Source organism: Pocillopora verrucosa, chromosome 14 (genome assembly GCF_036669915.1).
Source record: "Pocillopora verrucosa isolate sample1 chromosome 14, ASM3666991v2, whole genome shotgun sequence".
Lineage (NCBI taxonomy): Eukaryota > Metazoa > Cnidaria > Anthozoa > Scleractinia > Pocilloporidae > Pocillopora > Pocillopora verrucosa.
In genome coordinates, this window is record NC_089325.1 from 1,614,495 (window position 1) to 1,636,389 (window position 21,895).

Genomic DNA, 21,895 nt, shown 5'->3' on the forward strand with positions numbered 1-21,895 from the left:
AATGTAACAACGCAAACTGGAGATTGGATTTAGACAAAACTCGCAAGATCGCGGAATTGGTATATATTCTTCTTCTATTAATTTGGCATATCCAAGTCAATGGAAGGTGCGGCGAAAGCAGCTCAATGGAAGTCGCCATTTCTTAGGTAGTAAATCAATGGGTTGATCTCTGATGAAATAAAAGCGATTGCCTCAACCCAAGGCCACACACCAAATGTGATTTCCTTAAAACTGCACTTTGCTTCGATATAATTAAAGTTAACCAACAGCAGAACCACACTGGGTATGCATGCGATGATGGAAGAGCACATAAAACAAAACCGACTGTTTTGATAGCTTTCAAATTTTGCATGACACGAACTCTTATAATTTCGCCTGAGTCAGGAAGTCCTTGGGTGGTTCAATGGCCTTGTGGGTGACTGAAGAATACTTGAAACTTGCAGAAAGAGACACAAACAATAGGATTGTTTTAATTCTTATGTACTTACTTTTAGCACAAAACTAATAATATTGTTTCGTTTGAGCATTACTTGTTAATAGCTTGCCACCTTTATGTCAATAAAAACAGTCGTGTTTTACTGAGGTTTTCCTTAGAACTGTCTCTATCTCTCTGTCTCCGTCCAACAATTTCCAGACATTCGGCTCCGATCCGGTCTTAGACCATACTGACGTGCACTCTCTACTGTGAGGCGTTAGCGTAACCATCGAAAGGTGCGGCGGAACGCGAGGCGAAACTCTTTATTCCGAAAGTAGTATATCAATGGATTAATGGCAGAGGAGGTAAAAGCGATAGCCTCTACCCAAGGCCATACAACGGCGTCTATTTCATCAGATTCACAGAGGTTATTTGCCACCAAATGATAACACTGAACTAAAAGTAAGATCAAACTGGGCATCCATGAAACAACGTAAACACCTAAAACAATACCGACTGTTTTAATAGCTTTATAGTTTTTCACAATACGAACTCTGCGATTATTATGGTTCAGATAATTTTTTCTGGGTGCTATTCTTCTACATTGGTGTCTGGCCTCTTTGAGCATGAAAATATAACTAATAGAAACCACAAATAAAGGAGTAACATATATCAAAAATGCAAGAGATAACCACAACGCTGTATCGTCTTCGTCGTTATTAACTAGCATCATCGAGAAAGGAAGTGCCAATGAAAATAACCATACCAAAGTAATGACTGTGTAGCACCTTTTCTTTGTTATAATCTCCTGATAACGGAAAGGAAAGCGAATCGCAATAAATCGGTCTACAGAAACACAGCACAAGCAAAAAGTTGTTGCGGTAGTCGTGTGAACCCAGAGCATGTCTGTGAAGAAGAGCATATCATTATCAGCTGATGGCTGAATAAGACAATAACTGGCGATCCAGATTGGGTCAATAACAAGTCCAACGAAAAGATCTGCTACCGACATCGAGGCTAGGAATCGGTTGGAAATTGTTCGCAATGACTCGCTTTTGTAGAACAACCACAATACCATTGCGTTTCCAGCTACAGCTGCTAAACCAGACAATGTGAACCACAAAGATAGAGCGATCGAAGCTGTAGTGCTGAGTTGTTCTTCCGGGCAAACAGCATCCATGTTCCGCGGTTGGCAAACGGCGACGGCAGAAGTTTGAAAATAGGTTTACAAAAATGAAATTTGCAATCGCTTTTTCTTGCTTTAGACCAGATGGTACTCAAACTGACGTGCTGTTTACTTTTTCATTTGCTGTTTATTGGTGGAAACGTGGAATTCATTTACGCGCAGTCTTACCTTCAGCAATTTACCAACTAAAAAACGTACGTAAAACAAAAAAGATCTCAAAACAAAAATTTAATCTAAGGTCTAAATCTTCAAAACACAGCTTCATTGATAGGTCATCGAGTGAGAAGATCTAAATAAAGGTAATTTTCAATTACTTTTGTCTAGATCATCTGCGCTTGAGGCGAATAAATAATTTGGGGAAGTATTCGATTTTCATTTACAGTTTAATTTTCTATCTGAGGGCACGGTAACGAATCCTGCAATCTGAATGGTTCTTTGCGCGGTCCGTATTTTCCTATCTCTGCCCACGGGCAACGATAACGCTTTCGTGAGTCGCCGACTACATCCTCATCTTCGTTGCAATTTTTCATAAATATATCTCGTTTTTCCCGCTGGTCAGTATTTTTAAGTAAAGACGTCCGTCACTACCTCAAGGCGATGAATAAATTATTAATCCTCTCTTCCCTTTCTCTTAAATCACTTTGGTTGACAGAAAAATATTGGCTTCAAAATATATTTGTATAAGCTAAAGTGTCATTACGTTGGTTGACAAGGGGCCTAAAAACCATTTGTAATTAATTTGAATCGTTCACAAAAAGTACCTAGAAAGTTAAAACGCGAGGTATTTGGTTACAATTGAACTAATCGATGGAACTTTCATTCATTTAATGTCTGAATTTTCTCAAACAAGTTGTTCGTAGTGAAAGAGCGAGCGAAGTTTTTAGTTCTACAACAAATATACGCTCTCTGTGAGTCTTTCCAAGTCCGTGCTATGTGGACATTTGTACTGTAAATTGCACAACAGAAACTGAAGGAATTTAGTGAAAAAAAGGCGCATTAAATCCCCTCATGTCTCGTTGGAGTGTCTCATTCCAATTTAGTTTTTGTGGAGGAATGACCAGATTTACACACGCCATTGCAGCAAACAAACGAGCAAACTCTCACAATTTCAAAATAAAAAAATTTGAATTTACTCACAATTACTTTCCTCGCCGTTTACTTAATGAACAGAGGTAAATCATCGTACATGAATTTATCGTCGATGAGAGTGAATAATGCTTTCCGTAAGATCATTGACTGTTTTTGAAGAAAACATTGTCGTGACAGCCCTTGCCAAACTAGTTTCATTATTTTGTAAATGTGTGCATGCGCTTTTCTTTTTCTTACGCGCTTTCTATTTGACAGGTGTAACAGGTGTCAGATTGTGACAGATACTAGTAAAAAAAAGTTTGTCGGGAAGCCTTTTAAGCCACCTTCATCATTACACAAATGAAAACGTTTCGATGAAGCGTCTCTCTTTAATTTGCATCACCTCTATTTTAACTACCATTTACTCATGCACTCAAAAGTCGTTCAGTTTTTGGAAGATCTGGACGTAATCACAGCCTTAAATCATTCGGGTTCTTTCGGAAAGAATCTCGTTAAGTTTGGAAAAAAAAAAATGAAAATGTTATTTACCAGCTTAGGTCGCTCCGTATTTGGGAAAACTGTGCCCTCTGTCTTGAATACAGTTTTTCCCAATACGGACCTCCGGCTGGCGAATAATATGTCTGTTGTTTAACATTTAAATTAAACTGGATAATCTGACATCCACGGTATGTGTCAAAGGAGAAGTATTAGCTTTCCAATTAAAGCTGTACTGAGATATTAACTCTATAAATTAAAAAGGAAATGAGTAATATAGAAACATAAAATTACAGACAAAGAGTTGAAAGGGTTTTGTGAAGAAAAAAGTCTTAATAGCTTCCATAAACCTGTTTAAAGATTCGATATTTCTAATAGAACTGGGAAGATCGTTCCACAGTTTAAGAGCGGCAGCATGAAAAGAACGATCGCCGAGCGTATCGAGTGTTTATCCTTGCAAGAAGCAGTGTAAACCGTCATTGGAACGTAAATTTTATCTTCTGGTGTTTCCAGCAGAAACCATCTCACTTCCTCGAAAAAAATAAATAATCACTCGTCCCCTTGCCAATATGATCTTGTCTCTAGACTTTTTAGATGCTTTGACATTAATTCTCAGTACGCATCACGACTGAATAAAAAACAACGGCTAAGAAAAATTACAATACGAGAGGGTTTGGACTCTAATGATTGCCGAATAGGAAAATAGAACCCAGCCACACTCATTCAAAAAATTTTTCAGCGACCAATTCCAGCTTTCTGTTCATTCTACATGAATGTTTAATGAAAATGACCTCTTGCATGGTTTTATCATTGATAAGGAAAAAATAAATCTCGATGAAAAAAAATTACATCGTGTAGACTTTATTTTTAAATCAATTTTAACAAATCGGTGACACAGCCTTCGCGAAAATCGCGACTTTCGCCAAAAAAAATAAATGAATTGGGGATGGATTTTCATTTTGAACAAACTCATAGGTTCATTACATTTTAAAAGCTTTTATTTCGGAAAAGCAGACGCCAAGAGGTTAAAGAAATACAAATGCAAGCTGTTGACCAGGAGACAAAAGTCTGAGCCTAAGTTTGAATACAACAATAATTTCACTTTCTACAACCTCGAGTCCTCTGATTAAATGTAAAAGAATGATCCAAACTTTTCAAGACTTGAATTCAGTTAGGGATTTCACTGAAAACAAATGCTAACTTTTATTTAATTCCTATTCAAGCCGCTAAGTCAGTCCTTCCTGCTCCTTGCCCGCATCATTAACTGCGAAGAGTGCCTGATGAGGAAAAAAGTCATGTCATGAAAGACTTGAAGCTTTTAATTATATCTCAATGTAAACAAACAATTGTAAAAGAGAATTATATACGGACTGGCCGAGGAATGAAATTTATATTTTGAAGATTGTGTCTTTCTGAAGGGGCTAATCTTATGATTAGGCAAGAGTGCTTTAAATTTTTGCTTGAATTTTCCTCAAAACTTTGTCTTCTTACCTGCAAAGCTGACAAGAGTTCCAACTTTTCAAACCCTTTGGCTTCGCTCAGGTTTTGCGCTTAAGTTATGTTTGGTGAATTTTGTCCGTGAACAAAGGGTAGCCAACGGAAGGTGCGGTGAAAGGCTCGGTGAAATTCGTTTTTTCTGAGATAGTAAATCAATGGGTTGATCGCTGATGAAGTAAAAGCGGTTGCCTCAACCCAAGGCCATACAACTTTGTCTATTTTGATGTCGTAACAGAGATGATTCGTCGCTGTATAATAAGAATGAACTACGAGTAAGACAAGACTGGGCATCCAAGAAACAATGTAAACACCTAAAATATAACCGACCGTCTTCAATAGCTTTGAAATTTTTCATTGTACCATTTCCTGGAATGTTTTTCGTGTCGAAGCTTTGACGATTTTCGTTGGGAAACATCTTTCTGCATTGACGTCGTGAAGCTTTAAACATAAACATATAACAGAAAGTTACGACAAATAATGGAGCGACAAATGTTACAAATGCCAAAGACAACCAAAGCACTGCACTTGCAATATTTCCAAACAAATCTACCGAAATAGCGGTGAAAGGAAGACATAATGAAATCAGCCACACCAAAATAATCACCGTACAGCATCTTTTCTTGGTTACAATGTCCTGATAACGGAAAGGAAACCTAATCGCAATAAACCGGTCTACGGAAACGCAGCACAAGTTAAAGGTTGTGGCGGTGGTTGTGTGAATCCACAACATGTACAGACTGTAGTGCAAAGCACTATGTACTGGTGGCTGAATCAAGCATCTGATGACGATCCAGACAGGGTCTATAACCAGCCCAACTAAAAAGTCTGTTACTGACAAAGAGGTTAAGAATCCATTAGAAGTTGTTCGTAAAGACTCATTTCTGTAGAATAACCACAACACGACCGCATTTCCTGCTACAGTGGCAAATCCAGACAAAGAGAACCACAGCGATAGAACGATGGACGCTGCACTGCTGAGATGTTCGTCTGGACAGCTATCATTCATCTGAATTGTAGGCATTTGGTGACATCATTTTTATGAATTTACCTAAATTCAATGTATTTGAACAAAGCAGATGTTACAGAAGCTAATACAATGAATTTTGCATAAATGACATCATATCATCGATATACACCGCTTTAGAAATGTAGTTGTTTATTGACCGTAAGAAGAAAGTCTAGAAGTTAAGTCCTAAACTTAGGCACGAAGCGGAATCCAAACGAGAAAACACACTTTAAAGATATCTTTCCAACGTCCCATTTTATCCTCTTGCCGTATAGTTCAATGTCTTGATTACTTTTGTCAAAACTGATAAGATCAATTTAGTCTTAATTCATTCGCAGAGATACACAGAAAATTAGCAAAACATGTTTTTCCTGAGATGCAGGTACCTAGTGATGGCAAGGCCTTGAGAAAAATTCGAATGAAACTCTCATAAATAATCAACGGCTTATAGTTATTTCAACCGCTAGTATTTAGCTTCAATTCCAAAAAAGATTTCTCTCCTCAAGCATTTAATTTGAGCATTTTGAAACAAGCGAGAGCAGTAATTTGATTCTGAACGGAAAGTTTTGGAGCCCCATCAAGTACTTAAATGGATCTTAAAAAAAGTCCTTAATTAAGTCATTTTCAAGAGACTTCATTTTTGCATTGCCCTTTTGGTAAATCTTCTGTAAATCTTGATAAAGTAGGGAGCAGTTATAAGGATTTCCACAGAAAGGAAAGAATACTCGCGCTTTTCTCGAATAAATCCGGTGACCAATTCAAACAAGTTTATCTGGGAAATTCGGCTATTGTTGGAAACTTCAGCAAAATGCACCGTGACAGGTGATTAACCATTGCTAGTTACAGACAAAGATGAATAAGGGAGCTTATCCAACAGAACAAAGTAAGATACAAATAACGCGCGAATTGAGTACAAATATCCTGCGATATATATATATCTTATTAGACGTTTTAGTATGTAGTATCGCTGAGTATTTTTACTAGTTGTGCCGTATCTTGACGAGCCCGTAGGGCTAATCAAAATACGAAAAACGAGTAAAAATACTCAGCGATACTACACACCAAAATGTTTAATAAGTTAATTATTATCCACCTAACTTTTTTTCTCCTCATTTCTTACAAGGCTGGAAAAAGAAAGTGGATAGGGAAGCGTAGAGTGCACAGTCGACTGGTTAAACAGGTTTTTTTTTACAGTACAAAATAACCAACTGTGCAAATAACCGTGCAATATCGCAGGATATTTGTACTCTATTCGCACGTTTTTTGTACTCTAATTTATGCAGTTGGATAATAATTCACGGTTATTTGGACACTTGTCTCCTCTGGTGCCGTATTTAACAACTCTACCATTGTCCTTAGTTCACAGGCTTCAGCTCCTCAAGAACCGGCAGCCATTCCTGCGAAGTGTCGTCGCAATGTGATTAAGTCGGATGATGAAAATGAAATGTAGTTTTGGAAATTCTTTTTTTGTATGCTTTTGTAAGAGTTTGTCTCTCGTTAGCTTACTGGCGACAAATTATTCATCACTTTTCATTGATAAACGAACACTTTTGTGCTCACAGTACTCTCAAATGTATACGATTTAAGAGCAACAATCGAAACTAAAATTTAACTTTGAATCGTTTTGAAACCTTGTTTGACGAGTTGACGTCTCATGAGGCAATCCGACGCGAGCATAACCCAAAACCTGTCACAAACCACTTCTCGGTTCGCTTCGCTTTTCCCGCCTTATACGAAGTGCATGAAAAATAAAACAGTTGGATAATAAAAAACGTATTAGAAGTTTTTGTGTGAAGTATCGCTGAGTATTTTTACTCATTGTTTGTATTTTGACTCGCCTTGCGGGCTCGTTAAAATACAGCACAACTCGTAAAAATACTCTGCGCTATTACACACTAAAACGTCTAATAAGATATACTTAAGCAAGGCGGTACCCGACCTCTTTCTTCAATATAAGATGTCAGATCAATGCTAAGTTACAAACAGAAGTATGAATAATTCACTTACGAGGTTTCTGTTCTCAAAATACATACTTTTTGGTGACTTCACGCTGTTCTCACGCAGAGATCGCCCAAGAAATGTTCAAAGCCTTAAAGCGCACGTGCGGAGCCATTAATCTACTTTGAAAACATTTTGGCTCACCACGATCTCGTTGCCTTCGACATCTTTCTTTGTATAAAGCTTTTGTTGAAGTGTTCTCTGGGCTATAGAACTGAGCGCTTTATTCCAGCTCACGTTACCTTTGGTCTCGCTGGCATTATGGTCGCTTTGACTGACTGACAACGAATGCTGGGTAAGGGGGATTTGACGGGAAAACTACATGTCTTTGACACGACAAAGAAACATTATTTTTATCAAAGCGTGTTTAGTTAAACTTGCATTTATTAAGAAATAAAAACATTCAGTGTACAATAAGTTAAAAAAATCAAGGCTTCCATTTGAATATCAACTTCTTTATGAGAGGCACCAGGCCGGCGTGTGCTCAAGCAGATTCCTTTTTCACGTGAATTGTACTCAGACTTTAGTCTCCTTAGCCCAGTTCAGACTTCAGCCCTAGCGAACTGGTCCAGCCATAGAAGTTAAGCTGAGTGAATCCATGAAATATGTGTAGTCATTGCACCACTGTGATATGAATTTTTTTCGACATTTTTCATCAGAAAGACGAAGCAAGAAAACATGCCCGCATGAAAAAAGAAGTAATCAGTCAAAACACCGCTAAAGCGGTGACGCGGTGAAAATAGCGTGCACCCACATGAAATCTTCAAAGTATGAATAAATAAATGACAAAATAAAAAAGGTAGTTTAAGAGTGGATATTTCAATTCTCAAAGGATCACAGAATCGGCTGGTCTTCTTCCTCCTCTTAATTCTGTAGATCAAAACTGTCTGAATTTTTTATTACAAAAGAGTATTATTACAGAAATTAATGCTCGGCGATGGAAGTTTGAAGGGAATGAAGTTTTGTGCCCTGAAAGCGTTGTTTAACATGACAAAGAAATATTATTTTTGTTATATATAAACAAAGAAAAAAAACCATTTATACTATAAATATAAGACTAAGGCCTCCCTTTTGAACAAGAACTTTCTATGAGGTTTGTAGGCTCAGGCTTGTTCTTAAGCAGGATCCTTTTACGCTTGAATATATTGTCCTCAGACTTCTGTCTCCTTAGTTGTTAAGTTGCCACAAGTTTCAACATTTCGAATGAAGCGGTTTCGCTCTGGTTGCGCTCTAAGGTGTAATGCATCTTGTTCGTGAACAAAGGGCAACCAATGGAAGGTGCGGCGAAAGGCTCGGCGAAAGTCGCTATTTCTGAGGTAGTAAATCAATGGGTTGATCGCTGATGAAGTAAAAGCGATTGCCTGAACCCAAGGCAATACAACTGATTTAACTTTCCTAATTCGACATCGTTCTTCTTTGGCATAGTAAAGGTCAACCAACAGCAGAACTACACTGGGCATCCACGTGATGATGCAAGCACTTAAAACAAAACCGACTGTTTTGATAGCTTTGAAATTTTGCGTGACACGAGCTCTTATATTTTCGCTTGAGTCAGGAAGCTTCTTAGCTGCTAAAATTCTCCCAAACTGTTTTCTAGCTACTTTGAAAATGATTATATAGCAAAAGGAGACTACTAATAATGGAGCTAAAAACATTGTACATGTAATGGACACTAAAAGTTCTTTTCGATCCCTTCCTGGTTGAAAGAACAATATTGGAAAAGAAAGACTCAGTGAGATGAACCACACCAAAATAATGACCGCCAAACATCTCCTCTTGGTTAAAATGTCCTGATACCGAAAAGGAAACCGAATCGCAGTAAAACGGTCGATTGAAACACAGCACGAGTTCAAAGTAGTGGCTGCGGTTGTTTGAATCCACAGCATTTTAGTAAGCGTTATCAAATTCTTTTGACCTCTTGGCTGAATCCAACATACGATAACAATCCAAACAGGATCTATGACGAGGCCGACAAAAACGTCCGCCACGGATAACGAGGCTAAAAACCGGTTTGAAATTGTTCGTAAAGACTTGTGTTTGTAGAACAGCCATAACACAACGACATTTCCAGTTATAGCGGCTAAACCAGACAAGGAGAACCACACTGATAGTACAATGGACGCCCCAGAGCTGAGATATTCCTTCGAGCAGTTACCTTTCATGTTAATGCTGGTGCAAAGTAACAGCAGAAGTCCAAAAGTAAGTCGGAAATTTAGATTTGCCTTCGCTAGTCAGGGAACAGATGTTGCTGCGATGCTTTTTATTCCCGTTCTTGCGTAGAATTGTCGAAAATTTCCTTTCCAATATGTAGTATATTGACAGGCACACATAATTTATCTGCCGTTTGTTTAAGGAAATGTGCGCGTGAAATAAAAATTTTTTTGAAAACTTGCTTTAAAACTGAATATTTCTGGTATTCTCTTCAGTCCTTCATGCGAAACAACTAGATTTCAATCTTTTTGCCGAAGTTTAGTGAGAACCAACAAACTTCTTTCCGATGGGCAGCTGCTTTTGTGACAATAGGTGCACGAGAAAACGCAAAGCAGTAATTCACTGCAATTAATTGACTGGCTCAGGGAGTTCTAACTTGAATCTAACTAAACCAAATGTCAAATTTGATGCTGGATATTAAAGTTAGTAGCCTAATTTAAATAACTAATGGGATAAATGTGTCAGGTTTCGAATTAGAAGTTGATCTTAAAATAGTCCGTAGTACAATACATGCGAAGAGTAACACGCAAGTTAAGCAAACTCAGACCGCGGGGAGTCCACTGCATTTTAAAGAGCTGCTTTGTTAAAATAAAAAGACATAACTAATCAACACATCTTATTTATTTCAAATTTATAAGCCTAAATGTACTCAACGGAAGCATCATCAGCCCAAATTTGACTTGATTGAAACTTCTTGAGAAGTACAATGAAATGGAGCGTTAAACTTTTTGTCTCTAGGTTTCAGTGGATGTCGCCCTTGTCTTAGATCTGTTGGAGACCGGGCATCCAATGAAAAGACCGGCGAAAAGCTTGTTGAAACCCACCCTTTCGGAAGTGTATATCAATGGATTGATTGCTGATAAAGTCAGCGCAGTTGCTTTAACCCAAGTCCTTGCAACCGGAATCGGTCTCTTTGAATCTCCCTGTCTACACTGTGTGGTAAGATTATAATGACTAACAATAGTAAGGATTAAACAGGGCATCCACATGACAAAACAAACAATCAAAACGAGTCCAACTGTTTTTATGGCTTTGAAATTTTCACCAGCGCGGAGTCTATTGTCATTGGAGTTTCCATTTTACTTCTTTATTATTTTGTATTGTTCTCTGGCTGTTTTGAAAATGAAAACTGATGGCGTAACGTAACCCCAAATATTGGAAAAAGAAATGTAAAGAAAGCGGAAAACAACCTTGGTTCTGCAAGATGACCATTTGCTTCATTCTTTACAATCATCATCAAGAAAGGAGTGTTATGACCCAAACTGTAGTTATCAGTCCATAACATCTCTTCTCTGTCACTATTTCCTGATAGCGGAAAGGCAAGCGAACTTCGATCAACCTGTCAGCGGAAACACAGCACAAGTTAAACGCTGTGGAGGCTGTAGAGTGCATCCATAAGACATGTCTAATAATTGCACTACTGTGATATGAAGACTAAGAGAGATATCCAGCCGTAGACAGTGGGTGCACAACAAGTCGAGCCAAAAAGTCCACCACGGAAAGCGAGGCTAAGAAACAGTTGGAAATTGTTCGTTAAGACTTGTTTTTGTTGAACAACCACAATACAACGGCATTTCCCGCAACAGCAGCAAGACCAGATAAGGAGAACCATAGTGACGGAACAATGGACGTTGCACTGCTGAGATATTCGTCCGAATAGTTCATGTTCATCGCTTTGGTCAAAGAAAATGAAGAATCAAATTCGTATCACTCCAGTATGAAGGACTTCGAAAATATATTCAAGATGTCCTTCTTGGCAAACTCTTATGTCTGTGTTGGCGTATTTAGCCATCCATATGACTTTTCTAGCCCAGGCCCCCTTGGATTATTCCTGATCAGTTTTTATATTCTCCGTTCTGTTCTCCATACAACTTCTATTGCACTAACAAAGAGAGTTCATGTATTAAACAGAAAAGTCTTCATTGTTTGTCAATCATTTTCTGTTATCGTGACTTTCATATTAAATCCAGGGGTCATATTGTGAGAAGAAATGTGACGTTACTCACTCTTAGGGCGTGTTTGAAGATTATTAAGGGAAACGTTAACCAAAAATTAAGCACAACAGAGATAAGAAACAGAGTTGGACTGTAGGGGAACACTCAAGGAAGCTTTGTTCAACCGAATATATTTCTAGGCATGCATTCTGTACGGTACCTGATTTAATTTCTTTTCTCTGCAAAAATAAAACCAATGCATGAACATACTTCAATTTCATCTAACAAAAATATATACTCTCCAGTATGGCTGTAACTGTCTTTTTTTTCAGTTTCAGACAAAAAAAACTGAAAAATATCCCTAATAGTTAAAATCTAGAATCATTCACGTTTTCATGTTGAACCTAATGAGTACCGTCTGCTGACTGCCATACAAAACCGGATGTTATCAAAATCAGGAACGGGGAACGAGGAACGGGTGTACAGCAGTAATCCACATAAGAATTCAAGTTAAAAACCCTTTTCATAAAGTCTTGACTTATCGGCCATGCTGTAACCTCCGACGTCCGAGTTGAAAGGGTGCATGCTCAAAACTGGTGCTCAGGCCCTTTTCTCCGTCTTGTCATCCGCCATTTTGAATTCTTACGTGGATTACCGGTGTAAACCCGTTTCTCGTTCTTCGTTCCCCGTTCCCCGTTCCCAGATCCTGATTTTAGTAACAACGTACAAAACCTGCCCTGTCACAAGAGCGTTTTTTCAAGTGTTCTTCATTCACGGTCCTCACTTCAAAATTTATGCTTTTACTTGCGTTCGGTTTTGAGGGTGTTACAGGAATAAACAATTCAGATCAATGTCCAATGTAAAGCGTTTATGGTCCCCTTGAACATCTTCATATCTGCATAATATAATAGTGACTCATGCAAAACATTTCAGCCTCAGTGATATCTGTCCGGTCGGTAAGGAGAACGGAAAAATGTCAAGTCTTTCCCAACTTTCTTTCTTGCTTTGTTCTGCTGTCGCTGTACATCAGTTTATCGTAAATACAGCTACCGCTGCGAACGTGTTAATATCTCCTTTTTTTGTTTCTTGCTCGTTCACTCAAACTAACCAATTGGAACAGGCTATGGTATTCTATGCAGAAGAATAATAGGGAACAATAAGCAATTCAATAAAAACATGCTCCGTTCTATACGTTAAGAATATCATAGTAAAAGGCAATAGTTGAATATGTTTTGGGCGATTATGAAGAGAAAACTTTGCAACACAACACTTCCATACGCTTGGAGACGAGAGTCACGTTTCGCTAAATGTTGTGTAACTGTTTGCTTGCACATGTAACGCATCGCTTTTCGTTTCGCATACAGCCTTTCGCTCACGGAGAGTAAAAAGCGTTCGTTTTCTTTCAGTGAGCCTCGGTCGCCTGTGAGTATATGCGAACAACGATGAGATTTGTTCTTTTAATAAACTGAATTTTTTTTTTACATTTTTCATCAGAAAGACGAAAGAAGAAAACATGCCCTCATGAGAACAAGGCTCAGGTCAATTTGAAAAATGTTGTCATCTGAGATGAAAATGGTAATGATAATAATTACACTATTAATAAGTCAAAATACGAGTCGTTCATGTTGATGGAGTGGCGGTGAACGATAGAAACGAACTCGACACTTAAGTAAGCCAGCTTACGTGACTGGTGCAAGAAGCCGAAATATTGGACCTCCGCACTAAAATTATCGTTTCCGTTCTCCTCATAATGGGCCAGCCACCTACACCCCAGAGGCAACCTGGATAAGTCAAAGCTTTACTCAATATTCTTATACGTACATCTTGCTAGTATCATAGAAATTAATGCTCTGTGATAGACAGTGCCTAGCCTATCGAAGAAAACCGTGATGGACTTTGTAAGGTTAAATTAGTTGTATGGCCTTGGGTTGAGGCAATCGCTTTTACTTCATCAGCGATCAACCCATTGATTTACTACCTCAGAAATAGCGACTTTCGCCGAGCTTTTCGCCGCACCTTCCATTGGTTGCCCTGTGTTCACGAACAAGATGCATCACACCTTAGAGCACAGCCAGAGCGAAACCGGTTGAATCGAAATGTTCGAACTTGTGGTAACTTAACAAATAAGGAGACAGAAGTCTGAGGACAATATATATTTAATCGAAAAAGGACCCTGCTTAAGAACAAGCCTGAGCCTACGAAACACATAAAAAGTTCGTGTTCAAACGAAAGCATTAGTATTTAAGCGTATTCTATAAATGGAATTTTTTCCTAGAAAATGTTTGTTTATATAGTATAAAAATTATTTCTTTGTCATGTTAAACAACTCTTTCAAGGCATGAAATGTCATTCCTGTCAAATTTCCATCATCGAGCATTAATTTTCTGGCAAGATGTATGAAGAAAACTCTTTTGTAATGAAAATTTAGACAGTTTTGATCTACAGAATTGAGATGAGAAAGAAGACCAGCCGATCCTGTGATCTTGCGAGAATTGAAACTACTTTTTTTTGTCATTTATTTATTCGTCGTTTTAATACGAGGGTGTGTGCTAGTGGGAATTGCTTTTTGGCCAGAATCACACTCTGAAGATTTTTTTGGTTGTACGCTGTTGTCACCGCGCGTCTCACTGCTTAAGCGGTATTTCGGCTGACTACCTGCTCAGGAGTTTCTCTTTATAGCTGGTTGCGAATCCTTACAATGAATTGGATATATACCCTACTTTTAGTCCATGGATTCCCTCTTCGCGGATCTTTGCACAAGATTATGTCCTCAAAAAATAGAAATGAACGCATAAGAACATTGAATAAAGCTTTGACGTATTCAGGTTGCCTCTATGGCGTAGGTGGCTGGCCCACAATGAGGAGAAACGATAATTTTAGTGCGGAGGTCTTATATCTCTGCTTCTTGCGCCAGTCACGCAAGCTGGCTTACTTAAGTGTCGAGTTCGTTTCTATTGTTCACCGCCACTCCATCAACATGAACGACTCGTATTTTGACTTATTAATAGTGTAATTATTATCAATACCATTTTCATCTCAGATGATAACCAGGCGGTGTGCGCACTCTGATTGCGTTGCATCATGGTCGTAAAACGAAAAATGAGTCATTTGTATCCTGTCGTGGTCGAGTGAACATCTCTGGTAGCAGCAAGATAGCGTGAATAAACGTGGAATGTAAAGAGAATTCACCGTCTGTTACCGATCCACTTAAAGGCGTAAATACGGGAAAGCCTTACTAACACCCACCACCTAACGCCTCCTAACACACAATTCGTCACACTCAACGTTTCTTAAAAAAACGTAGTGTTTCGAATATGCTTAAAGAATAGAGAATACCTAGAATAAGGTTTTGACAAACGTATACCTGGAGTTATTTTCTGCGGGAGAGACCGATACTTGGAAACTAAAAAAAAAAAAACAATTGCGCGCACACATGAAAAAATTCCCTTTTGTAACACAATCTCATCTGGCTTGGCCAAACTCAAGAAAATACGGAAATGACACCTTAAAAATAACCCTTATAGTCACATCGCAAACGAAAGTCATTAAAGGATATCCTAATAACAACTAAGCTTTCAGGTTAGAAGATTTAAAAGCGCAAGCGAATAGAAGGAGTCGCTCAACCTATCAACACCTTTTAACGATCGACTGCCCTTTGCTTTCCGGCTTACCCAGTGTGTCGCCGTGCGCATTGTAGAGTTATTCATCAGTCAAGTGACTCCGTTCATAACTCAAATTCAACTGTACTTCATTCAATGATCAAGATAGTAGATTTACAATACAACACTCGCGATAAGTTAATTTCCTTTTACTTTGGAAAGTAGATTTACAACACAATTGAGTACACAACAGTAACGCTGTGTAACGCAGCAATAGGCCTTTTTCGACCATAATCGGTCCCAAACACCCGCACTTAAAATGCGAGAAACACATGTACTGTTGGAGAGCGTTTGAGAACGTTTGGTCAGAGCTGTTAAAGAAGGATCAAAGCGGCCATCCAAATCTTTGAAAGGCTACAAACTACGACGTACATCAAATTTGACCTTCTTGAAATACCGGTCACAAATTACATACCAAAAAACAGTGATTGCGTTTGTCCTTGAGAACCATACAATACGGGACAAATACTCACAAAAGATACTTTTACACATTCAGAATAAATCAAATTACATCTACCTATGGTGAAAGGAAAAAAGAACGGCCTAACTTTTACGGAATGTTCCGTCAAAGTCTGCTGAATTCTGCTGCTTTCACCGCCATATTGAAAATGAAGCTACCACAATGCAATCGGCTCTAGGCTTAGGCTCTGTGATAGAAATTTGACGGGAATGAAATTTCATGCCTTGAAAGAGTTGTTTAACACGACAAAGAAATTACATTTTTATTATATATAAACTAACATTTTAAAGACTAAGGCTTTCGTCTGAACATGAACTTTTCATGTGTTTTTTGTAGGCTCAGGCTTGTTCTTAAGCAAGGTCTTTTTTCGCTTGAATATATCGTCCTCAGAATTCTGTCTCCTTAGCTGTTAAGTTGCCACAAGTTCCAACATTTCGATTCAACCTGTTTCGCTCTGGTTGTGCTCTAAGGTGTGATGCATCTTGTTCGTGAACGCAGGGCAACCAATGGAAGGTGCGGCGAAAGGCTCGGCGAAAGTCGCTATTTCTGAAGTAATAAATCAATGGGTTGATCGCTGATGAGGTAAAAGCGATTGCCTCAACCCAAGGTGATACAACAAATTTAATTTTCCTTAGTCCACAACGCTTTTCTTCTTCGATATAATAAAAGGTAACCAACTGCAGAACTACACTGGGCATCCATGTGATGATGCAAGTACTTAAAACAAAACCTACTGTTTTGATAGCTTTAAAATTTTGCATGACACGAAATCTTACATTTTCGCCTGAGTCAGGAATATTTTTAGCTGGTAAAATTCTCCTAAACTGTTTTCTGGCTAATTTGAAAATGAGTATATAGCAAAAGCAGACCACTAATAATGGAACTAAGCACATTGTAAATGCAATGAACACACGAAGTTCTGATTTCTCCTGTCTCTCTCTTAAGAACAACAGAAAAGGAAGACTCAATGAGATAAGCCACACCAAAAGAATTACTGCAAAGCATCTTCTCTTGGTTAAACTGTCCTGATAACGGAAAGGAAACCGAATCGCAATAAAACGGTCGATTGAAACACAGCACGAGTTCAAAGTAGTGGCTGCGGTTGTATGAATCCACAGCATTTTAGGAATTATAAACAATTTCCTTTTAACTCTTAGCGAATTCCAACATCTGAAAACAATCCAATAAGGATCTATGACAAGGCCGACAAAAGCGTCCGCCACGGATAACGAGGCTAAAAATCGGTTTGATATTGTTCGTAAAGACTCGTGTTTGTAGAACAGCCACAACGCGACGACATTTTCAGTTACAGCGGCTAAACCAGACAAGGAGAGCCACACTGACAGTACAATGGACGCTGCAGTGCTGAGATGTTCCTCTGAGCAGTTACCTTTCATGTTAAGTTGCTGCAAAGCAACCGCAGAAGTCGAGAAATAAGTCTGAAAACCGTCGTTAATTTTGATCTGCCTTTCCTCGTCAAGGAACAGATGTTACTGCGATGCTTTTTCTTCCTTTTTTGCATAGGATTATTCAAAACTGTTCTTTTCAACATGCAGTTTATTGACAGGCATGCCTTATTCATCTGCCGTCTGTTTGAGAAAAGGTGCGCAAGAAATTAAAAATATCCCCAAAGTTTTGAAAATATGCCTTGAAACTGAAATCGTTTTGTTGTCCTCTTCAGTGCATCATTGTAAAACAGGTAGATCTCAATCTTTTTGCCGAAGTTTTTGTGAGTATCAACAAACGTTTCTTCCCGATAGGGAGCTGCTTTTGTGACAATAGGTGCACATGAAAACACATAACTGCAGCTCAGAAAAATTAATAATATTTGAGTTAAAAACTTCTATTTCACGTTAATCTCATAGGTGGTCACACTCGCTGACTGGCTCAGGGAGTTCTAACTTGAATCTAATTAAACCAAATGTCAAATTTGATGCTGGATATTAAAGTTAGTAGGTAATTTAGTGTTAACAACTGGGTTGAAAACGTAAATTAGCCACCGTAAAGGGTAAAAAAGCTGACGTTTCGAGCGTTAGCCCTTCGTCAGAGCGATCGCTCTGACGAACGGCTAACGCTCGAAATTAATTACAATTATAATTAAAAATTAATAATATTTGAGCTAAAAACCTCTATTTCACGTTATTCTCATAGGTGGTCACACTCGCTGACTGGCTCAGGGAGTTCTAACTTGAATCTAATTAAACCAAATGTCAAATTTGATGCTGGATATTAAAGTTAGTAGGTAATTTAGAGTTAACAACTGTGTTGAAAACGTAAATTAGCCACCGTAAAGGGTAAAAAAGCTGACGTTTCGAGCATTAGCCCTTTGTCAGAGCGATTCTAACTTGAATCTAATTAAACCAAATGTCAAATTTGATGCTGGATATTAAAGTTAGTAGGTAATTTAGTGTTAACAACTGGGTTGAAAACGTAAATTAGCCACCGTAAAGGGTAAAAAAGCTGACGTTTCGAGCATTAGCCCTTCGTCAGAGCGATTCTAACTTGAATCTAATTAAACCAAATGTCAAATTTGATGCTGGATATTAAAGTTAGTGGGTAATTTAGTGTTAACAACTGGGTTGAAAACGTAAATTAGCCACCGTAAAGGGTAAAAAAGCTGACGTTTCGAGCGTTAGCCCTTCGTCAGAGCGATTCTAACTTGATTCTAATTAAACCAAATGTCAAATTTGATGCTGGATATTAAAGTTAGTAGGTAATTTAGTGTTAAAAATTGGGTTGAAAACGTAAATTAGCCACCTTAAAGGGTAAAAAAGCTGACGTTTCGAGCGTTAGCCCTTCGTCAGAGCGATCGCTCAACCCAGTTGTTAACACTAAATTACCTGCTATACTCTCCCACCGACGCAGCACCACAGTTTCTTTAGAAACTTACCCCTTTATTAAAGTTAGTAGCCTAATTCAAATAACTGATGGGATAAATGTGCTAGGTTTCGAAATTAAAGTTGATCTTAAAATAGTCCGTAATACGTCAGGCCATTATCAAGAGAAATTTAGGCTTTTCTGAAGCACCCATCAGCGCATACTCCGTAAAGCCAGAATCATTCTCGTGACTCCCCTGCGGTAACGCAATCCTGCGGAAATACATCAGAATGATTTATGAATTTTGTTTGGCACAGAAGGAGTACGACCTCTGAATTACTGTCGTGCCAGAGTCATGTAGCACGGCAAAGGTTGTCGAACTTAGTTACTTTGCTGAACTTGATTAAAAAGTTTGATTCGGACGCCGTGAATCTGGAGCGCTTTTGTCGAACTTAATTCCTGAATAAAGTTCGGTAAAGCAGAAGAACGAGGTCTGAACTCTGCCATAGTGGCTAAGTTTCCACGAGTCCCAGCAGTTCGTACTCCTCCTTGGACATCATCTCGTTATGATGGGCGAAATGGTTTGAGATCAGGTAGATTACCGAGGTAACTTTTGAGTTGTTCTCATAATTCGTATCCCTTAGTCACCATGTTATGTTCCAGCAGATGTCGTTCTCGTCTTAGATCTGTTGGAGATCTGGTGGAGACCGGGCAGCCAATAAAAACACCAGCGAAAAAACTTGTTGAAAGTCGCCGTTTCAGAAGCAGTATATCAATGGGTTGACTGCTGATAAAGTCAGCGCAGTTGCTTTCACCCAAGTCCTTGCAACCGGAATCGGTCTCTTTGAATCTCCTCGTCTACACTCTGTGGTAAGATTATAACAACTAACAACGTTCAGAATTAAAAAGGGCATTCACGTGACAAAACAAACACTCAAAACGAGTTCAACTGTTTTAATGGCTTTAGAATTTTTACCAGCGCGGAGTGTATTGTCATTGTAGTTTCCAACTTACTAGGTTTTTTTTTCTTCTCCCTACGTGCAGAAGGAGTCCCATCTCAACCCGCCCAGCCGGAAAAATACATCTTGCATGTAACGCATGCCTATGTTCTATTCTCGTGACTTTCATGTTTGGTTCAGAGGTCATATTGCAAGAATAAAAGAGACGCTACTTACTCTTAGGGTCGGTTTAATTTAAAGGTTATTAGGGAAAACGTTAACCACAAACTAAGCATGAAAGTGATAGGATGCAAAGTTGGACTGTAGAAGGAACACTCTAAGAAGCTTTCTTCTATGCATGCATTTTTACAGTACCTGATTTAATTTCTTTTCTCGGCAAAATTAAACTGACAATGCATAGACATGCTTCAATTTCATCTCAAAAATAAATACTCTCCAGTATGGCTATAACTGTCTTTTTTTTTCAGTTTCAGACCAAAAAACTGAAAAATATCCCTAACAGTTTAAATCTAGAATCATTCACGTTTTCATGTTGAACCTGATGAGTACCGTCTGCTGACCACCATACAAAACCGGATGTTATTTAAATCAGGAACGGGGGACGAGGAACGGGTGTATAGCAGTTATCCACATAAGAATTCAAGTTAAAAACCTTTTTCATAAAGTCTTGACCAACCGGCCATGCTATTTACTCCGACGTCCGAGTTGAAAGAGCGCGTGCTCAAAACTGGTGCTCAGGCCCTTTTCTTCGTCTCGTCATCCGCTATTTTGAATTCTTATGGAGATTACCGGTGTAAACCCGTTTCTCGTCCCACGTTTCCCGTTCCACGTTTCTCGTTCTCCATTTCCTATTCTCCGTTTCCCGTACGCCGTTTCCCGTTCTCCGTTCCCCGTTCTTCGTTCTTCGCTCTCCGCTCTCCGTTCTCCGTTCCCCGCTCCCCGTTCTTCGTTCCCCGATCCTGATTTTAGTACAAAACCTGCCTTGTCTCAAGTTCTTTTTTTTCAAGTGTCCTTAATTCGCGGTCCTCACTTCAAAATTTATGTTTTTACTTGCGTTCGGTTTTGAGGGTGTTACATGAATAAAAAATTCAGATTAATGCCCAATGTAAAGCGTTTAAGGCCCCCTTGAACATCTGCACATCTGCATAATATAATAGTGACTCATGCAAAACATTTCAGTCTCAAAAAAAAAGGTAATAGTTGAATATGTTTTAATGATTATGAAGAGAAAATAATAGGACGTTACGAATTCGTTTTTCCTCGTAAATGCCTTCATGAAATAAAAACTTTGCAACACAACACTTCCATACGCTGGGAGACGAGAGTCACGTTTCGCTAAATGTTGTGTAACTGTTTGCTTGCACATGTAACGCACCGGTTTTCGTTTCGCATACAGCATTTCGCTCACGGAGAGTAGAAACCGTCCGTTTTCTTTCAGTGAGCCTGCGTCGCCTGTGAGTATATGCGAGCAGCGATGAGGTTGGTTCTTTTAATAAAATGAATTTTTGACATTTTTCATCAGAAAGACGAAAGAAGAAAACATGCCCTCATGAGAACAAGGCTCCGGTCAATTTGAAAAATGTTGTCTTCCAGGCGGTGTGCGCACTCCGATTGCGTTGCATTGTGGTAGCTTCATTTTCAATATGGCGGTGAAAGCAGCAGAATTCAGCAGACTTTGACGGAACATTCCGTAAAAGTTAGGCCGTTCTTTTTTCCTTTCACCATAGGTAGATGTAATTTGATTTATTCTGAATGTGTAAAAGTATCTTTTGTGAGTATTTGTCCCGTATTGTATGGTTCTCAAGGACAAACGCAATCACTGTTTTTTGGTATGTAATTTGTGACCGGTATTTCAAGAAGGTCAAATTTGATGTACGTCGTAGTTTGTAGCCTTTCAAAGATTTGGATGGCCGCTTTGATCCTTCTTTAACAGCTCTGACCAAACGCTCTCAAACGCTCTCCAACAGTACATGTGTTTCTCGCATTTTAAGTGCGGGTGTTTGGGACCGATTATGGTCGAAAAAGGCCTATTGCTGCGTTACACAGCGTTACTGTTGTGTACTCAATTGTGTTGTAAATCTACTTTCCAAAGTAAAAGGAAATTAACTTATCGCGAGTGTTGTATTGTAAATCTACTATCTTGATCATTGAATGAAGTACAGTTGAATTTGAGTTATGAACGGAGTCACT

The 21,895-nt window shown here is 38.7% G+C and overlaps 3 protein-coding genes and 1 pseudogene across 3 annotated transcripts; all 4 read right to left on the minus strand.

Moving 5' to 3' along the window:
* Positions 1–518: 518 nt before the first annotated feature.
* On the minus strand, positions 519–2,843 carry LOC131784403 (beta-2 adrenergic receptor-like). The gene is made up of 2 exons (XM_059101216.2): positions 2,739–2,843; positions 519–1,786 (listed from the first exon to the last, which is right to left on the minus strand). The coding sequence occupies exon 2, from the start codon at positions 1,593–1,595 to the stop codon at positions 693–695; it is 903 nt and encodes a 300-aa protein (XP_058957199.2). The 5' UTR covers positions 1,596–1,786; positions 2,739–2,843; the 3' UTR covers positions 519–692.
* Positions 2,844–4,715: 1,872 nt separating this feature from the next.
* Positions 4,716–5,667, minus strand: LOC131784298 (beta-2 adrenergic receptor-like; annotated as a pseudogene).
* Positions 5,668–8,816: 3,149 nt separating this feature from the next.
* Positions 8,817–9,862, minus strand: LOC131784346 (beta-1 adrenergic receptor-like). The gene has a single exon (XM_059101148.2). It carries the CDS (start codon positions 9,825–9,827, stop codon positions 8,817–8,819), a length of 1,011 nt encoding a protein of 336 aa, XP_058957131.2. The 5' UTR covers positions 9,828–9,862.
* Positions 9,863–16,131: 6,269 nt separating this feature from the next.
* Positions 16,132–17,529, minus strand: LOC131784345 (beta-2 adrenergic receptor-like). The gene has a single exon (XM_059101147.2). It carries the CDS (start codon positions 17,324–17,326, stop codon positions 16,316–16,318), a length of 1,011 nt encoding a protein of 336 aa, XP_058957130.2. The 5' UTR covers positions 17,327–17,529; the 3' UTR covers positions 16,132–16,315.
* Positions 17,530–21,895: the final 4,366 nt, after the last annotated feature.

Excerpts from the sequence above, each read along its gene's own strand:
- LOC131784403 (XM_059101216.2), bottom strand. The coding sequence starts at position 1,595 with ATGGATGCTGTTTGCCCGGAAGAACAACTCAGCACTACAGCTTCGATC.
- LOC131784346 (XM_059101148.2), bottom strand. The coding sequence starts at position 9,827 with ATGAAAGGTAACTGCTCGAAGGAATATCTCAGCTCTGGGGCGTCCATT.
- LOC131784345 (XM_059101147.2), bottom strand. The coding sequence starts at position 17,326 with ATGAAAGGTAACTGCTCAGAGGAACATCTCAGCACTGCAGCGTCCATT.